Below are 15,194 nucleotides of genomic sequence, written 5' to 3'. Positions count from 1 at the left end.
AGAACCAATAGTAAAGAAAAATGGCTGTTCACTGTGCCTGACAAACAAAGCACCATGATTATAGCAGATTTTTCCTACACTCTGTATGTGTTGGGTTTGGTTTTTTGCATGTAATTAGGCACAGTTAAACTATTACAGGATTTGAGAAAGACAGAGAGTGTTCTGGAGCCTTTAACTGTTCTGAGAATTTTTGTACTGAAGCAGACTCACAAAGCAGCTGCATAAAACACAAGTATTTTATGTCAGTGGTTCAGATCACGAGGATATTTGTTTGATGTTTGCTTTCTTTAAAGTTAAAAAGCTTCCTCTGTAGCAATTCCATTTTGTAGTTTATGCATATGAATGTTAATGAGGAGGGCCCAATGGAATGTGGGGATTGCTGAGAGGAATTGAAGGAGGGAGCAGAGTATCAGTGAGGAAAAATGACTGCTTCAAAATCTGAAAAAGCTTGGCACAGGAATTGATGGGTGAAAGTTGGGCTTTGTCATTCAGGAGATGACATTCAATTGTCAAACAACTCTTTTATGAAACATGAAGTCAGAAACACAAAGGAATACAAAAGGATAAAGGAAGAGATCTGAGCACTGACAGAGAAGCAAGGGAACAAAAATGCAAATGAAAGCAAGAAGGTAGAAATGTAAGAAATATTGAAGGAGGCAATTCCAGCAGGAACAGAATAGGAAGCTTTGACTGCAGGACTTACATGTGTGGTCTCTGGCAGGTGATGAGAAGATCCTTGCTCCAGCTCCAGTTCTGATCCTGCTCTCTACGGATGGTGTGCTTTGCCCATTTCACATGATCAACCAAAACCCAGGAGTCAAGTCACTTATTGTGACCCCAGAGCCACTGCAGGTGGCAGGGGAGAGAGTCCCAAAGGCAGCAGGTGAGTGCTCCAGGGCTCAGGGGAGCACTGGGATTTGTGGATCTTTGTCATACTGATCTTTGTCAGTTCAGTAGTCAGATACATGTGGTGACAGAAAACATATTATTTCTTTATAATGATAATGGGGAGCAGTTCTTGGGTGTTTTGAGCTTCCAGGACTGTTCTGTCTTTGGTGCATGAGTATGAAATTACCAAGTCCTGTTCACCAAATCACAGAATCATTTGGTTTGGAAAAGACCTCTAGGATCATGGAGTTTGTTTGTGGGATCTCAAGCACTTTACAGGCTGTGCATTTAGATTTCCCTGTGCAATCTCTTCTGCAATTTCCCTATTTTGCAGAATAGGGCCAGACCAGTTTTAGGAGGCTCTTTGCCCAGCTCTGAACATGGCCTGCACACTTCAGAGAGATGATGGTTTTCCTCCATAGTTTTGCCACAGGAGGTCATGATATGAACTAAGGTGTTTGACTGCAGAAAAATCCTATTTAAATAAAATTATTTTTAAATTCTATTTAAAGCTTTCCTCAGCACTGTGAAAATTGTGTCAGCAGGTGAATGGGAGTAGTTTTGTTTGAGTTATAGATGTGTTGCTGTGTGGTATGATGTAGGCAGGTAAGATGATTGTTTTGCTTGTCTGCATTCATAGAGAAATAATTGCAAATGCACCATTTTCTCCCCTGTGCCCAAATTTGCTTCTCCTTTCCCAGCCAGAAAGCTGCTTTTTGGCAGCCTGCCTTCCTGCAGTGCTGGCTAACTTGAATGCTTACTGCTTATTTTATTTGAGATGGCAGGAACCTCATCAAAATCAATGGAGGAAGGTGAAGCTTTTTCACAGGAAACTGCAGACAACATTAATCTGAACAGATTGTTGTATTGATCATGACTTTGTACAGTTTCTGTATCACTTGCTGGGATTGGGAACTGCCAGCCCAGCTCTGCCATCTCTCTTCCTCACTGTCCAATGAGAGGAGCAGTGCTGAGCTGTCCATATCAAACAGATTTAGCCTTGCAATACCTTCTGCCATGACTCAGTGCAGCCCCATGAGCCTCCTCCTTTCCCATTTGTGTTCCTGCAGGGAGTGCTGCCACGAGTCCAACCACAACTCCAACTTCTCTGAAGCCTGACACAGCCCCAGCTGCTGCTCCCACTGTGCCCACCTCAAGTCAGCCTCCAGCAGGGAGTGGAGCAGCTGTTTTTTCCTTCATGCCCCCAGCTGTGAAGGCTCCTGGCTCCACAGGCAGTGATCCTCCACCATATTCCTTTGCCACTGATGCCTCCAAGCAAGGCCAGACTCCTTCTCTGACTGGACTAGCAACATTCTCCTTCTCCTCTGCTTCTTCCAAGGCATCCATGACTCCTGCTTCTGCAGGCAGCACTACAGCAGCTCCTGCCACCTCTTTTCCTTTTGGCTCCATGAACTTTAAACCAGCTGCAGACAGCTCACCTGGGCCACTGCTCTCCACAGCACCTGCTGCACAGAAGTCATCTTTTGCACCTTCAGCTTCTTCAGTCAAAGTGAACCTCAATGAGAAGTAAATAGATTCAGCACTGAATGCAGGGGCTGGATACATGTTAAATTGCAGCAGGCATGGATAATATATGGTAGTTCTGAAGATGGTGTCTGGCTTTTTGCCCTGACAGCAGTTCCCCACATTCCCAGGAAAGCACTGAGGAAGCCCCTCTTTATCCAAGAGTGTTGTGGCTGTGGAAACCCTCAGTGCTTCCCATGGCAGAGATTTTGTTCATGTGTACTAGTCAAGGGACAGTGCCAAAAATTTAGACTGATAAATTGCCAGAGACTTAGGGGGGTTTTATATCTTTGTTTCATAGGCATCAAACAGTGATTCCATGCCTTGGTTTGATGCAAATCGTGACTGAGGACTGCTGGGAAATCTCTTCTGTCTGGAATTGTTTGAGTGGGGTGGTGATAGTACAAATTTCTCTGACAGTTTATTGAAGGTTCCTTACCCCAGCCTGAGAGGAAGCTGGAGCCACAGCTGATGGATTGCTTTGCCACTCTGTGTTCAGCAGAGAAGGTGCCAGACCTTTTGGTTGTATTCTTAAATGGACACTTGCTCACTGAGCACAGGATCTGGAATCTTCAAAGCTTGTTCACACTGACTGGAAAAAAAAAACAAAACTAATATTGATTAGAAGCCATGTAAAATGGATTTGAGTGTTCTCAGATGTCATATACTCACTCTTCCCTCCAACTCCTGAGACTTGCTCTTTATTTTTAGAAAAAGTGGCTTAAAACACAGAGCTATGTTAATTGGAGCTGCTTTTTAAGGAGAAGAACTTTCATGTAAATGCATCATAAAGAAATTTCTGATGGTTTAAATGATTCTTTTTGAATTAGAAAAATCTTTACTACACCAGAATCTGATGGGAGCTCTTAGGGCTTTTTATATTTTGTGTATAAAGCAAATGATACACCAGTGAATTGGCTGAATATTTAAATTGGCTGTCTTGAGGAGCTGAGTTTGCAAATGAGCAGAAATTCATATTTTCCTATAGAATTTCTGTTTGAGCCTTACTCTGAGATGTGCAGTGAAGGTCAGCTCAGATTTGCTATAGCTGGAACAAAATTATGAGGTGCATTTGAAGCAGGGTAGTATTTTTTGCTGGCATTTAGCTTTTGCTCACGGGAGGATCTAAGATAGAAGTCTCTGTGGTTCCATGTATTCAGAAATTATCCTGAATGGCTCCTTCCCACTATCCCACAAGTTACAGTCATGATTTTGTATCTGCAGCTTGAGTGGTTCTGATCCCAGGGGGTGCTCATTCATTTATTCATTCATTCACTCACTCATTTATTCATTCTGTTGCAGGTTCAGTGCTGTAGACACCTCTTCTCCCACCAGCAGCAGTGGGCAAAGCACCTCCACAATGTTTTCCTTCTCAACCAGTTCCAAAACTGCTCCTGGAGGTTCTTTGAGCCAATCCATGCCTGTTGCAGCCCCTCCTGCCACACCACTGAAAACTTCATCCCCTGTGCCTGCCACAGGTAGGAGTCTGATACCTATTGTTGGGAATAAAGCATTATGAAAAACATTATAAAAGTTTTAGGACACAGGGAGCTTCGTTTGGCTTTTTGCTTATTTTTTCCTGCTGCTTTTCCTGCTCCAGAGGCCCTCCTGATTGGCACACCATCATGATGTGAATCACTTTGTCTTGAAACTGAGCATTTTTTCCATTTGTGCTCTATTTCTCAAAGAGCCATGTGTGAAATAATTATATTCAGCTGCTGAAGTTCACCCAGAAGTTCTGGCATTTTCAGTGCTCTGAATGTTTCTGGGCAGCCACACAAATCAGTGCCTTACCTTCCATCTGCATTGACCAGAGTTCAAAGCAGTCACAAGAGAAGTTGAATGGAAGTGAAAAGGCACCTGAGGAAGGTGTGTTCTTGCATTGGGGCCCATAGCACTACTGCTTTTGGATTTGATAATGCTGATTGTTTCTCATCACTGCCTGTTTCCTCAAGCTTTGTTTAACTTCATCCATTTCTGTTGTTCTTATTAAATTCCAGTGGCACGTCCTGCTCAAAATCCTCCTTCAGCTTCCTTGGTACAGAAGACAGCCAAAGTCACCCCATCAGCAGCAAAACCAAGCTCTGCTCAGGTAACAGGAACTTGTCTGGTTTCTTTGGAGGGTGAATGTTTTTCATGGCCCATGAATTGCTTAGAATTCTTTGGACTGAACTAATGTTGGTCAAAGAATTAGCTAAGTTCTGATTTTGAAACAGTGGCAAATCTGTGGTTCTAAATAATGTTTTCTGCATGTCTTTAGAGAGCTGTATTTTACCTGTTATAACCAGAGTGTCTGAATGGAGTTTAACACCAGGCCTTTTTTGATATTCTGAACTCCCTGTTACAATGGATATATCCTTAATATTTGTTTTGGTTTTGTCTTTTTTTTTTTTTTTTTTCCCCAGGGCAAATCAGCACTCCCCAGCACAGCTTTAGAGAAACAGACCCACCAGTGGAAGGAGTCAGACCCTGTCATAGCAGGCATCAGGGAGGAGGTAAGATTTTCAAGCAGTTTTCTTCATAATGCCACACAAACACTTCAGTTCAGCTGTGTTCTGATGGTGTCTGTAAGTAGTTCAGGAATCAGAATGAAAATTTTTCCTAAGATGATCAGCCTGATTTGTAGTTGTTATTTGTGTGTCCTGTTCAGTCATCTTCAGTCATTGTGCTGAGAAGATGGAGTATTCTTTCCTGTTAATGTTCAAGAAGAATTTCCTGCATTGGCTGCAAAGTGATCAGTGTTTATGGTGTGGTTGAGGCATGGTCCAAGAGCTGAGACATTTGTTCCAGTCCCTGCTGTGTTTTCAGTGGCTGCCCTTTCTTCCACTTGGCCTTGCAGATTGCACATTTCCAAAAGGAGATGGAGGAGCTGAAGGCCAGGACTTCCAAAGCCTGTTTCCAAGTTGGGACTCCAGAGGAAATGAAGATGCTGAGGACTGAGTCAGAGGATCTTCACACCTTCCTCTTGGAAATTAAAGAGACCACAGAGGTGAGCAGGCTGTCTTCAAACTGTGAACCAGCAGTGACTGTTCCTCACCTGATGTTCCTCCTACACCTCTACACCTGAACTGTAGAGGGAACACCTGGGCATTTGCCTTTGTGCTTTTAGACAGATAGATGCTTGCAGGAGCCCTTGTGCTAGAAATGGCTGTAGAAAATGTTACCTTGAACCTTGTCCCATCTTTTCACTTTGCAGTCACTTCATGGAGATATCAGTATTCTGAAGACAACCCTGCTGGAGGGATTTGCAGGGGTAGAAGAGGCTAAAGAACAGAACGAACAGAATCGTAGCTCGGGGTATTTACACTTGCTCTATAAGAAACCTTTGGATCCCAAGAGTGAAGCACAGCTTCAGGTATGAATCATGTCAGCCAACTTCTGATAGAGAGCTTTAAATCAAATAAAACTTAGGCTTGTGTGTGCAAGTTCCTAACATTCTTGTTCTGCCCTAAGTATTTGCTGTTTCAGTAAATAGTCTAGTAAATGTGTGGGGAGCTTTGGTTTCCATGAGTTTGCAAGAGCTGCTGGAAATCCTCTCCTGAAGCTCCTCTCTGTTGTTGCCATTTGCAGTGATGATTCAAAACTCCTCCTGAAGTGGATGTAGTTCACCTGAGATCTAAGTCTTCTAATCTTAGAATGTGACTCTTGACATCCTGTTCCTTCTCAGCCTGTAGTGTTTGCTCAGGGATTTAGTTAAAAGAGTGTTGAGTTTTTTCCTACACTTTATAGAAGAGTTCTTAGAATTATTTTTATCTTCAGCAAGTGCCTTGTGGAACAATTTGATGATTTATTATGACTTACAGAATTGTGTGGTTAATTTCATGGATGGTGGAGCATAAAGCTTAATGATATTCTGAAAGCTGGGGCACAAAGGAAAATAACCAGCAGTACATAAAGAAGCTTTCAAAGACAAGAAAGAAAGCAGGGGTGAAGCACTTTTTGTTGCAGCTCTGGTGATGAAGGCTATTTAACCCTAAGCAAAATAGAGTGAATGTGCCCTACAAATGATACTTGGTCTTTTATACACTGATAAGTTCCCCTCAAGAGGTTTGACTGGCAGGTTGAAGGCATAATTGAATGTCATCTTTGTGGCATTAAGTATCAAGACCATGCATGTAGTTATTGGAAATCAGCTGACACAAAGTAATTTCTTTTAAGTCTGATCTCTAATCTTCACCTGGATTCTGTTGACTGATTCACAGTCTTAATTGCTGCTTTGATGTCCAGCATGTCGCTGTGACATTTGAAGCTTAAGCCTGTGACTTCAGAGAGATGATAATCTTGAAGTATGTGTTTCACTGTGTAGAGAAAGGACCATGAGGAAAGTAGAACACAGTGGGAGAGAAGTGGAAGTGGATTTGAATGGAATGAGAGAGCTTTTGGGTCAACTTTGTGGAAGTTTGCTTTGAGAAAGCTGTGTGCTGACTCTGAAATTTTGCTTAGTCTGCATCATCCCCATTCTCCTGGGTGAGAAAAGCTCCCTTAGGCAGCTTTGTGTCTTAGTTTTCATGAAGTTTTCAATACCCTGAGACTTTTCTGATGTCCAGCTCTACCAGTTTGGTATCCAGAGAGTTGCTGCCACATAGGTGCTGGGGAAAGGAAGCCTGGGCTTGGCAGTGTTTAACACTAAGCCCACAGCAGGACTGGGTTTGCTTTCAGGTTGGAGAGGTCCCACTAGAATTCCATGTTGTATCTTGAGAGCATTATAGTGGAATTCTTCTCAAGCTGTGTTCCTTGGTTGCTTCATTGTATTTAGGTGAGCATTCTGTTGAGATGAGCTGAAACCAGCTACAGTTCCCACTTCCATTTTACAAGGTTGGAGTTCAAGCCAGGGCTGTGCCATGCCAGGCAGGAGGGATCACAGGAATGAGACTGAGCTCTGGGTTTGTTTAGGGAGCAGAGCTTGGGGCCAGAGGTCTCTGGCATAGCTGCAGTTGTGCAGCTGTGTGGTCATGGATAAGTCACTTTACTCTCTGTCCTTGCTTTTTACTTACTTTTATTTTCCTACCTATAAAAGTCAAATTAATTCCTTGCCTTACTGTGGGATGTGTAAGCATTTGTGAGTGCTTTCATGAATCATAGTCTGTGAATGCTGATATTCTAGAGCCGTGTGAGCAGCCTGCAAAGCTTTGATCACTTATAATTGTTAGAAGTTTCAGTGTTGTAAGATGGGACCAAATGACTCATGCTCTGGAAGTGGCATTTGAAATAAGAATTGTTTTGTATAATGCCTGGGGTTTGTAAAATCCTTTTTGTAAAGACCTGGCAGTGTTTTGCAAATAATTATGGACAGTATTTCTCTTAGTTGAGAGCTGAGGTGAAATGTCCAGGGCAAACCTTGGACAATGTGTACCCTATTGATTGTTACATAAATTTTCACCGTGTTGGGTTCTGTTGTGCTGGCAAAAATCTCCAGGCAGAAATACAGGCAAGTGTTCTATGGCTTGGACTGAATGAGCCCAAAGAGTCTTCATCTTCTTCAACTGAAATATCTGAAATGAATTTAAAGCTCACTTTATTTTTCATGGCAGGAAATCCGGCGCTTGCACCAGTACGTGAAGTTTGCTGTTCAGGATGTGAACGACGTCCTGGATTTGGAGTGGGACCGGCACCTGGAACAGAAGAGAAAGCAGAAGTAAGGAACTGGAGTACAGAACTACATCTGTGAATTGGGAATTAGTCTATAATTAACAGATAAAGACCTTTTTCTATTTAAAAGTGTGATTTTTTTTTTTTTTTGAGGGATCTGCAAATGAAGCTTGTCTCAGACACCTAATGGGAGCCATAGGTTCAGACTCTCTGGCTTTGTACATGTTATAAGCTTGTTGTGTCTCTGTACAGTGTAAATAGTGCTTGTAGAAACAAACTAAGTTTTGCAGAAATTCATTGATGGCAGCTAATTAAACCTTTCTAATAGATAAAGCATCTTAAAGCAAATGAGCTAAAGAAATAAACTGCACATTCAAAGGAGAAATCTGTATTTGAAATGAACTGAACTGCTTTGGAGATTGACCTTGAGTTTCAGTAGCCAGAACCACCAAACCATTGGTGTTTGCTTGCTGCCTGTGCCCCAGATGCACAGAATGATCCTTATCCCTGTCTCTTGGTCTGGTCTCTGCAGGCGTCTGATAGTCCCTGAGCGAGAGACTTTGTTCAACACCCTGGCAAACAACCGGGAAATCATCAACCAGCAGAGGAAGAGGCTGAACCACCTGGTGAACAGCCTGCAGCAGCTGCGCCTCTACAACCAGACATCTCAGTGGAGTGTTCCCAGTGATTCACCTCTCAACAGTGCTCAGAGGTGTGTGAAACATGAATTCCTCCCTCTCTCTTGCCCCCAGTAATGTGCATCCTCCAGACAATGATGTTTTGTGGGCATGGTACGGGAGGACAGGATGTTCTGAAGATTATACTAAACCATGCCCAGGTAATACAGAAGTTCATTGGTTGTATTCGTGGACACTGTGTGATACTTAGCAGAAATTTCCCCTAAAAGTTTAACAAGTTTTTTAGTAAATGGGATAATTGAGCCTCCAGGCTGAGATACTGCTGGTTGTCTGTCTGACTTCAGGGGAAGAATTGAAGTTTCCAAAATAGTTAAAGGTGCATCACACAGTATCTAGAGGAGCCAATTGTTCTTCTAAATATGCCAGTGGTTCTAGTGGCTACTTTGGCCCAGTTTTGTTCCTGCTTTGGTTGGCTTCTTTTTTCTGCTGCTGTTTTTTCACTTCTCTGCCTTGTCCCAGTTTTGACAGTGACCTTGAAAGCCTGCGCAACGATTTGATGAAAACCACTTTGAAATCACATGCAAAACCTCTGCCCAAAGCACCTGGTAATTTATTCTTTCTTCCTGCCATAAATGTGAATTACCTTTTTTTTTTTTTTACTTGCAGTTTGACTGTAGACTAATAACTGCCTTCCATTTTCCAGCTAAGTTATCCCCAGTGAAGCAGGCACAGCTGAGGAATTTTCTAGCCAAGAGGAAAACTCCACCAATTAGGTCTACAGCTCCAGGTAAGCCTTTAGTGACTATAGAAGTCTGATATGCTTCTATAGTCACTTCTATAAAGTCTCACTCTTTCTGGGAGGGTGACTTACTTGCTGTGGGACTGAGACCTGAAATTAGCTTTTGACTACTCAGCCCCCTACTTCTCCTTTCCTGTTCTCCCATCTGCTCTCAGAAGGACTTGCCTTCAGTTGCTGTCTGGTTGAAGGCTGCCTTTGCAGGCAGTTAAGAAGTCAAATCTTAAATGTATGAGTTAAACAAGCCAATAGGTGACTGTCCTAGGGTGCATTTGTCATGGCTGTTACACTGGATGGTTCCCTCAACTTAATACTGAATTTTGGTTTTGATGTTGCAGCAAGTTTGTCCCGATCTGCCTTCTTGTCCACAAGATATTATGAAGATTTGGATGAAGTCAGCTCAACATCCTCAGTTTCCCAGTCACTGGAGAATGATGATTCCCAAGCAGTGGACCAGGAAGAAGAGGCTGCCCCAGTCCAGGTCCCTCGTCATGCTCCCGTGGTCCGAACTCCCTCAGTCCAGCCTGGCTTGATGGCTCAGTCTCCATCCTTTGGGAAACAGCACCTCTCCCTGGGTACTTTGTGTGAGTCGTGTTTGCAGTGTCTCTTCTCAATGTGGTCTTGTGAGTAGCTTTAACTACTGTGTTATCCATTGCCAGTGCTTCAGGCCCTGGAGAAATGAGACTGCAGGATACACATTTACTTTGCCAGGTTCCCAGGAGCAGTAACAGAGTGGCTTTGTAACCTCATGAACTTGAGCTAAAGGCACTAAAACACCTTAACTCACTGATTGTGTTTTTGTGATAGCCTGCTTCTTTCAAATTTCAGTGAGCTAAAATATTGCCCAAAGCCTAAGAAGCTGGAGTACTGCTGCATCTGTGGCCAGGGTTAGGAGGTCTGAGCCCAGCAAGTCTCAGTAAGAGCTGCATTTGCATACATTCAGTTTTCCTTGTGCAAGAGAGGTTTCTTTAATCTCTGCAGCCAGAGAGAGAAATAAGGTGTCAGCAGAAGTGTCTGTTACAGCAAATTGGAAATCCTCTAGTGTATTGAAATTACATCTATTGAGACTGACTAAATTTCTTGGGATATACCAAAATCTGCCAGGGACAGATTGTGTTGATTGTTTGAATGGCCTGCACATGAGTCCTGTCAGAAGGAAGCTGTGTACTTAGAGGAACTGCAGCTCAGCAAAGGCTTCCAAAGACTCCCTGATTTATAGAGAAACATTTAACTAATACTTTTGTTAATTTGTTTTATTTTTAGTGCCTGCATCTTCAAACAGAATCATCCCACAAGGGGCAGACAGTACAATGCTTGCAACAAAGACTGTGAAGCATGGAGCCCCTGCTCCCACTGTCACTGTTCCAGCACCACAAGCAGCTGCTGCTGCAGCTCTGCAGAGGCAGATGGCTGCTAACCAGTCCCCAGGTAAAAGGATGGCTAATTGCCCAAGTGACCTCTGAGCAGCTCAGTGGGGCTTTCACAGGGATTTAGTGCTCTCAAAGGAGGAGATCATCAAACAGAATGTGGCACACATCTGTAGTTGTCGCACCTCTGAGCTATCCAGTGTTCCTTTGTCTTCCTTTTTCCTGTAAGCTGCTAGTACAGAATACCTGAGAAATTCCCGTTTCTGTTAACAGAAGATGTTACAATGTTGGTAAGAGAGAGTTCATAGTAGATTTGCTCAGCAAACAAAAAATGTACCAACTATATAGATTGCTGCCCACTTTTGTCCTTAATGAAATCTGAGGTTCCAAATATTTCAGGCCAGGTACACTATATATGTTCTTGAATCTTGGATGGACCTTCTTGGAATTATTCAGGCCATGCTGAATGAAATTAAATGCTTAATATAGAGTTTTTCTTCACATCTGTTTTTTTTTTTTTTTTGTCTTTTTTTTTTTTCCTTTTCCTTCAAGCTGTGAGCACCTCCTTGACTGAATCAACTCTGAAGAATGTTCCTCAGGTGGTGAACGTTCGAGAACTCAAGTCTGGTGCACTGTCCAGCAGTGCAGTCTCTGCAGTTATAGGGTGAGTGAGTGCTGCCTCTCTTTCTGGTGCCCTTTGGTAGTATTTGCACTGGAGCACATCTGCCAGTGGGGAGCAGTAGCAGTGTTTTACTGAGTCTGCCTGTGTAAGACCTGAAGTGGGTGCATTTAGACAAGAGTATTGGGTTTGTGTGTTGAAAGAAAGATCTTAGCAGGTCATTCAAGGAATTGCTAAAGGCTTGTCCTGAACAAATGATGAGACCAGTATTAACCTCCTTCTCCATTTGTCTGTGAAATGCATTTATGTGCATCCTCTGCTTTTGGGATTCAGTGGTTTAACTGCTAATATGAAATTTGGCCCTGGTATCTCTCAAATCACTACCTCTATTCTACCTCTTTCAGTGAGGGAATTGCAGCCCTCTGTCACTGAGTGTGGTCTGTGACTTCAGGCTGTCCAGATGTTTTCCTTCTACTTTGTCATCCTTTGCTGAGAGAACCTTCTCTGGAGTTATGCCTCTTCTGTCTGTTCCCACATTTACCCCCTGAAGGGAGGGAGAGCTGTGCTCTGGCTTTTCTGGAAACTTGTCTCAAATGTTTTGACACCAGAATTTTGACTGCAAGGTTGGGTGTCACTAGGGGTCAGTCCCTTTGGAACCTTTCAGAGCTGCAGGGCTCTTCCTCAGGAGTAAACTAGGAACATTGACTTCTGGTATTTAACCTTGAATTTGTTACCATTTCTTGTGAGTTAGCTCTAACACTTGGCTTCCCTACTCTGCTTCCTGCAGACAGCAGCCAGCTCAGCTCATTCCAGAGATTTCTTCCTTATCACCAGGCTCTGTCACCAGCCTAGGACTAAGCTTTTTCCCTGCCATTGTGATGACCTTGGAACTGTCTTAACTTGAAGTTCATGCTGTTGCTTAAGACCAGGGCAGTGCATGGCCAGTTCAGGGCAGTACTGAGAAGTCTGTGCAAAGTTGGGCTTACTGCAAGAAGAGGGATAAATTCATCACATATCTCTGATTATATATGGAATTACAAATGCTTTATCCATATAACTGTATGTGCAGTTCCTGGAACAATTGCTATTGTTGCATCACCACTGGCTTTCACACATTTGTGTGTTTACTTTTCACTGTAAAAAAAAAAAAAAAAGGTGGAATTCCTTTGATTCAGCTTTTTAGAAAGGGAGCTTGATTTGATTTGTTGGTGCCCCACAGTGCCAAGGTCAGATCCTGCAGCCCATGAGGTGCTGCCATTCTGCAGCAATTGTCTGGGGGTTTGTATTTCATGGTCAAAAATACCAAATTTACAATGTAGAATATAGATTAATTTTATCACAGTTCTTTCCACGACTTTGTCAGTGTTTATAGTGCACTTCAAAGACAGGAAATGCTCCCTCCACCCCCTCCCAACTTACTCAGCATTTCTAAGTATTGCATGTACGTGTCTGGACTCCACATTGTGGAGGAAGCTGCTTAAATTTGTTATCCACTAGGCATAAAATTGTAATCCCCTTACCTGCTGATTTTTCATCAACTCCCTGTAAAATAGAAAGCCCTGACTCTGTTCAGAGACAAGAGTGTCTGGAGAAGACTTGATCATTTCAGTCTAGAGGTTTAAACACATTTACAGACTTCCTTTGTTAAATGTGGCTGATTCATTTAAGAGGTTTATTCTCTAATCAGATTTGTTCTTTTGGAGTTGTGTGTGGAATCTTTAATAGTGGCTGTTGTTCAAGGCTTCTGGGAGCTGGGCTTTCTGAGAGGAGAGGAGAGGAAATCCTCTTTCAGACTAGTTATTCATATAATTGTTTAATTTTTTTTTTTAGATCATCTGTACCTCACTCTGCAGCCCAGGCAGTCCATCAAGTTTTGGCAACTGTTGCTACAAATCAAGCTAAGCAGGTATTTTGATAGGGAGCCCTTTCCCTGTGGAATACTTACCTGGGCATGCTCAGCAGAGTTTGGGGGTTTAATTTTCATAGCTTGCCCTGCATTCTTGACAAACCATTTCTGTATCTGTGACCTTGACAGCGTGATGTCAGGCATATCTTATGTTATGTCTTGTCTTTTCTCACTTCTGAAGACATGCAGCTTTCTAATGGCCACAGCCTTGCTGCAGTGATGGTTGCAGCTAACAGCAAAGGAAGCTGTGTTAGGTAGCTACAACTAAATTTCACACACAAAAAAAAAAAGAAAGTTACAGGAAAACAAAGGAGAGAGTTCTTTATTACCCTGCTGTTCTACTGAAAATATTGCTTAATAGTTGACAAGCTGCTGGGGTTTATATCTATGCATCAAAAAACCCCAATGCAGAAGTCTTTGTCCTCTGAAATCATTGAGCTGCTGCCCACAGAGGCTTGCTGGCTTGTTGAAAAAGCTGAGGACTGACCCTCTATTTAAGTGTCAAGACATAATGGGCCCAAGAGTGCAGAGCTCTTCTAAGTGCTGCAGCCACCCACCTCTATTTTATTCTTAAGTCACTGCATGACTCTGATAATAGCAAACCAAAGTCAGAAAGACCTTTGATAATGGACAGACTTCACTGACCTGAAGTGGTGCTGTGTTTTTAGACATCTCTCACAAGCTCAATGAAGAGCCAGACTCCCCCTTCCTCTGTGTGTGCACCCTCTCCTATGGCATCCACAGCTGCTCCAACATCATCAGGCAACAAGATCTCAGGTAAGTTGGAAATAAGGCCTGGATGTCTCTTGCAAGATGTCAGGGTGCACAGTCCAGAGAATGAGAATACTGAGAACAGATTTGCCTCCACTGAGAGGTTGCTGTGCCAGTCTTGAAGGGAAGAATTTGTAAAAATGAAGGTACAGAAGTACAGGAGAGTGGTTTTCTACTCTCCCTGTGTTTTGTCTGCTCCTGCATCTAGAATTTAGTGACACAATTCCTTGTTCAGAGTGCATTCAGGGCTTGTAACTCTTATCAGGGAATGCTGAAAGCACATCTTCCACAAGGCTACTGTGGTTTGACAGCAAATTAAAAGCAGATTTCATTTTTAAAACATTAAAATCCTACTGATTTTAAATGTGCTGATTTGATTTTTAGCCACATAGCATTATAGGAGTACCTGAACAAGCTTGATCTAATTCCTGTGCTGGATCTATTGAACATTGAGCTGTAGGACCAACTTCAGAGCCACTTCAGACACAGGGATCAGTCTCAGAGTTGGGAAGCTTGCAAAGAAAGGAGTGCTCAGTTTACAACTTAACAGGGAAAGAGGAAACATTAGGGGAAGGAAGCAATTGATTTTTCATGTGTATTAGACAATAATGCTTGCATTGGGCATGGTTTTATAAGCCTCTTGCATAAATGTCTGCAATCCATCTCTGTTGGTCTTTTGCCTTTAATCCGTGGATGTAGGTTGCCTCTTAGCCAGGGGTAGGAAGCAGTAAAAATAGCTAGGAATCATATTTGACTTGGCAAATGCTTCTTAAATTTTGGTTTATTGAAAATGTCAGCTCCTGAATTTGATAGCACTTCCTTTTTATTAGAAATTTATTAAATTATAGACTGTGTGTGCAAGCTAATCCCTGCTTTTCTAATAGATAGATGACAGGATGCCTTGTTTATTTTTTTTAATTTGTAAATTTATTTTAAAAGTATATTTATTTGTTGTTCTTGTAACTTACAGGACAAGGGACAGTAAAAACAGTTACAGCTGTTTCTTCTACTGTGACATCAGTACAAGCAACAACTTCACAGCTTAACAAAACATCCTTGTTTTCTTCTGCAGGGTCTGTATGAACATTAAATTTCT

The 15,194-nt window shown here is 42.5% G+C and overlaps 1 protein-coding gene across 1 annotated transcript in view; it reads left to right on the top strand.

Annotated features, from left to right (window-relative positions):
- The window catches only part of NUP214 (nucleoporin 214), a 36,900-nt gene that overhangs the window by 6,602 nt on the left and 15,104 nt on the right, over window positions 1-15,194 (top strand). Inside the window, exons 11-27 of the mRNA XM_058818208.1 lie at window positions 722-883; window positions 1,959-2,415; window positions 3,715-3,890; window positions 4,413-4,504; window positions 4,818-4,907; window positions 5,252-5,401; window positions 5,609-5,767; window positions 7,944-8,047; window positions 8,534-8,713; window positions 9,159-9,244; window positions 9,343-9,426; window positions 9,774-10,019; window positions 10,699-10,863; window positions 11,355-11,466; window positions 13,252-13,327; window positions 13,996-14,104; window positions 15,069-15,171. Coding sequence (XP_058674191.1) covers window positions 722-883; window positions 1,959-2,415; window positions 3,715-3,890; window positions 4,413-4,504; window positions 4,818-4,907; window positions 5,252-5,401; window positions 5,609-5,767; window positions 7,944-8,047; window positions 8,534-8,713; window positions 9,159-9,244; window positions 9,343-9,426; window positions 9,774-10,019; window positions 10,699-10,863; window positions 11,355-11,466; window positions 13,252-13,327; window positions 13,996-14,104; window positions 15,069-15,171 — 2,551 coding nt within the window. The remainder of the gene's footprint in view (window positions 1-721; window positions 884-1,958; window positions 2,416-3,714; window positions 3,891-4,412; window positions 4,505-4,817; window positions 4,908-5,251; window positions 5,402-5,608; window positions 5,768-7,943; window positions 8,048-8,533; window positions 8,714-9,158; window positions 9,245-9,342; window positions 9,427-9,773; window positions 10,020-10,698; window positions 10,864-11,354; window positions 11,467-13,251; window positions 13,328-13,995; window positions 14,105-15,068; window positions 15,172-15,194) is intronic.

Source organism: Ammospiza caudacuta, chromosome 21, assembly GCF_027887145.1.
Source record: "Ammospiza caudacuta isolate bAmmCau1 chromosome 21, bAmmCau1.pri, whole genome shotgun sequence".
NCBI classification, from domain to species: domain Eukaryota; kingdom Metazoa; phylum Chordata; class Aves; order Passeriformes; family Passerellidae; genus Ammospiza; species Ammospiza caudacuta.
Note: the sequence above shows the minus strand (reverse complement) of the source record. Positions and strands in the feature narration are given on the sequence as shown.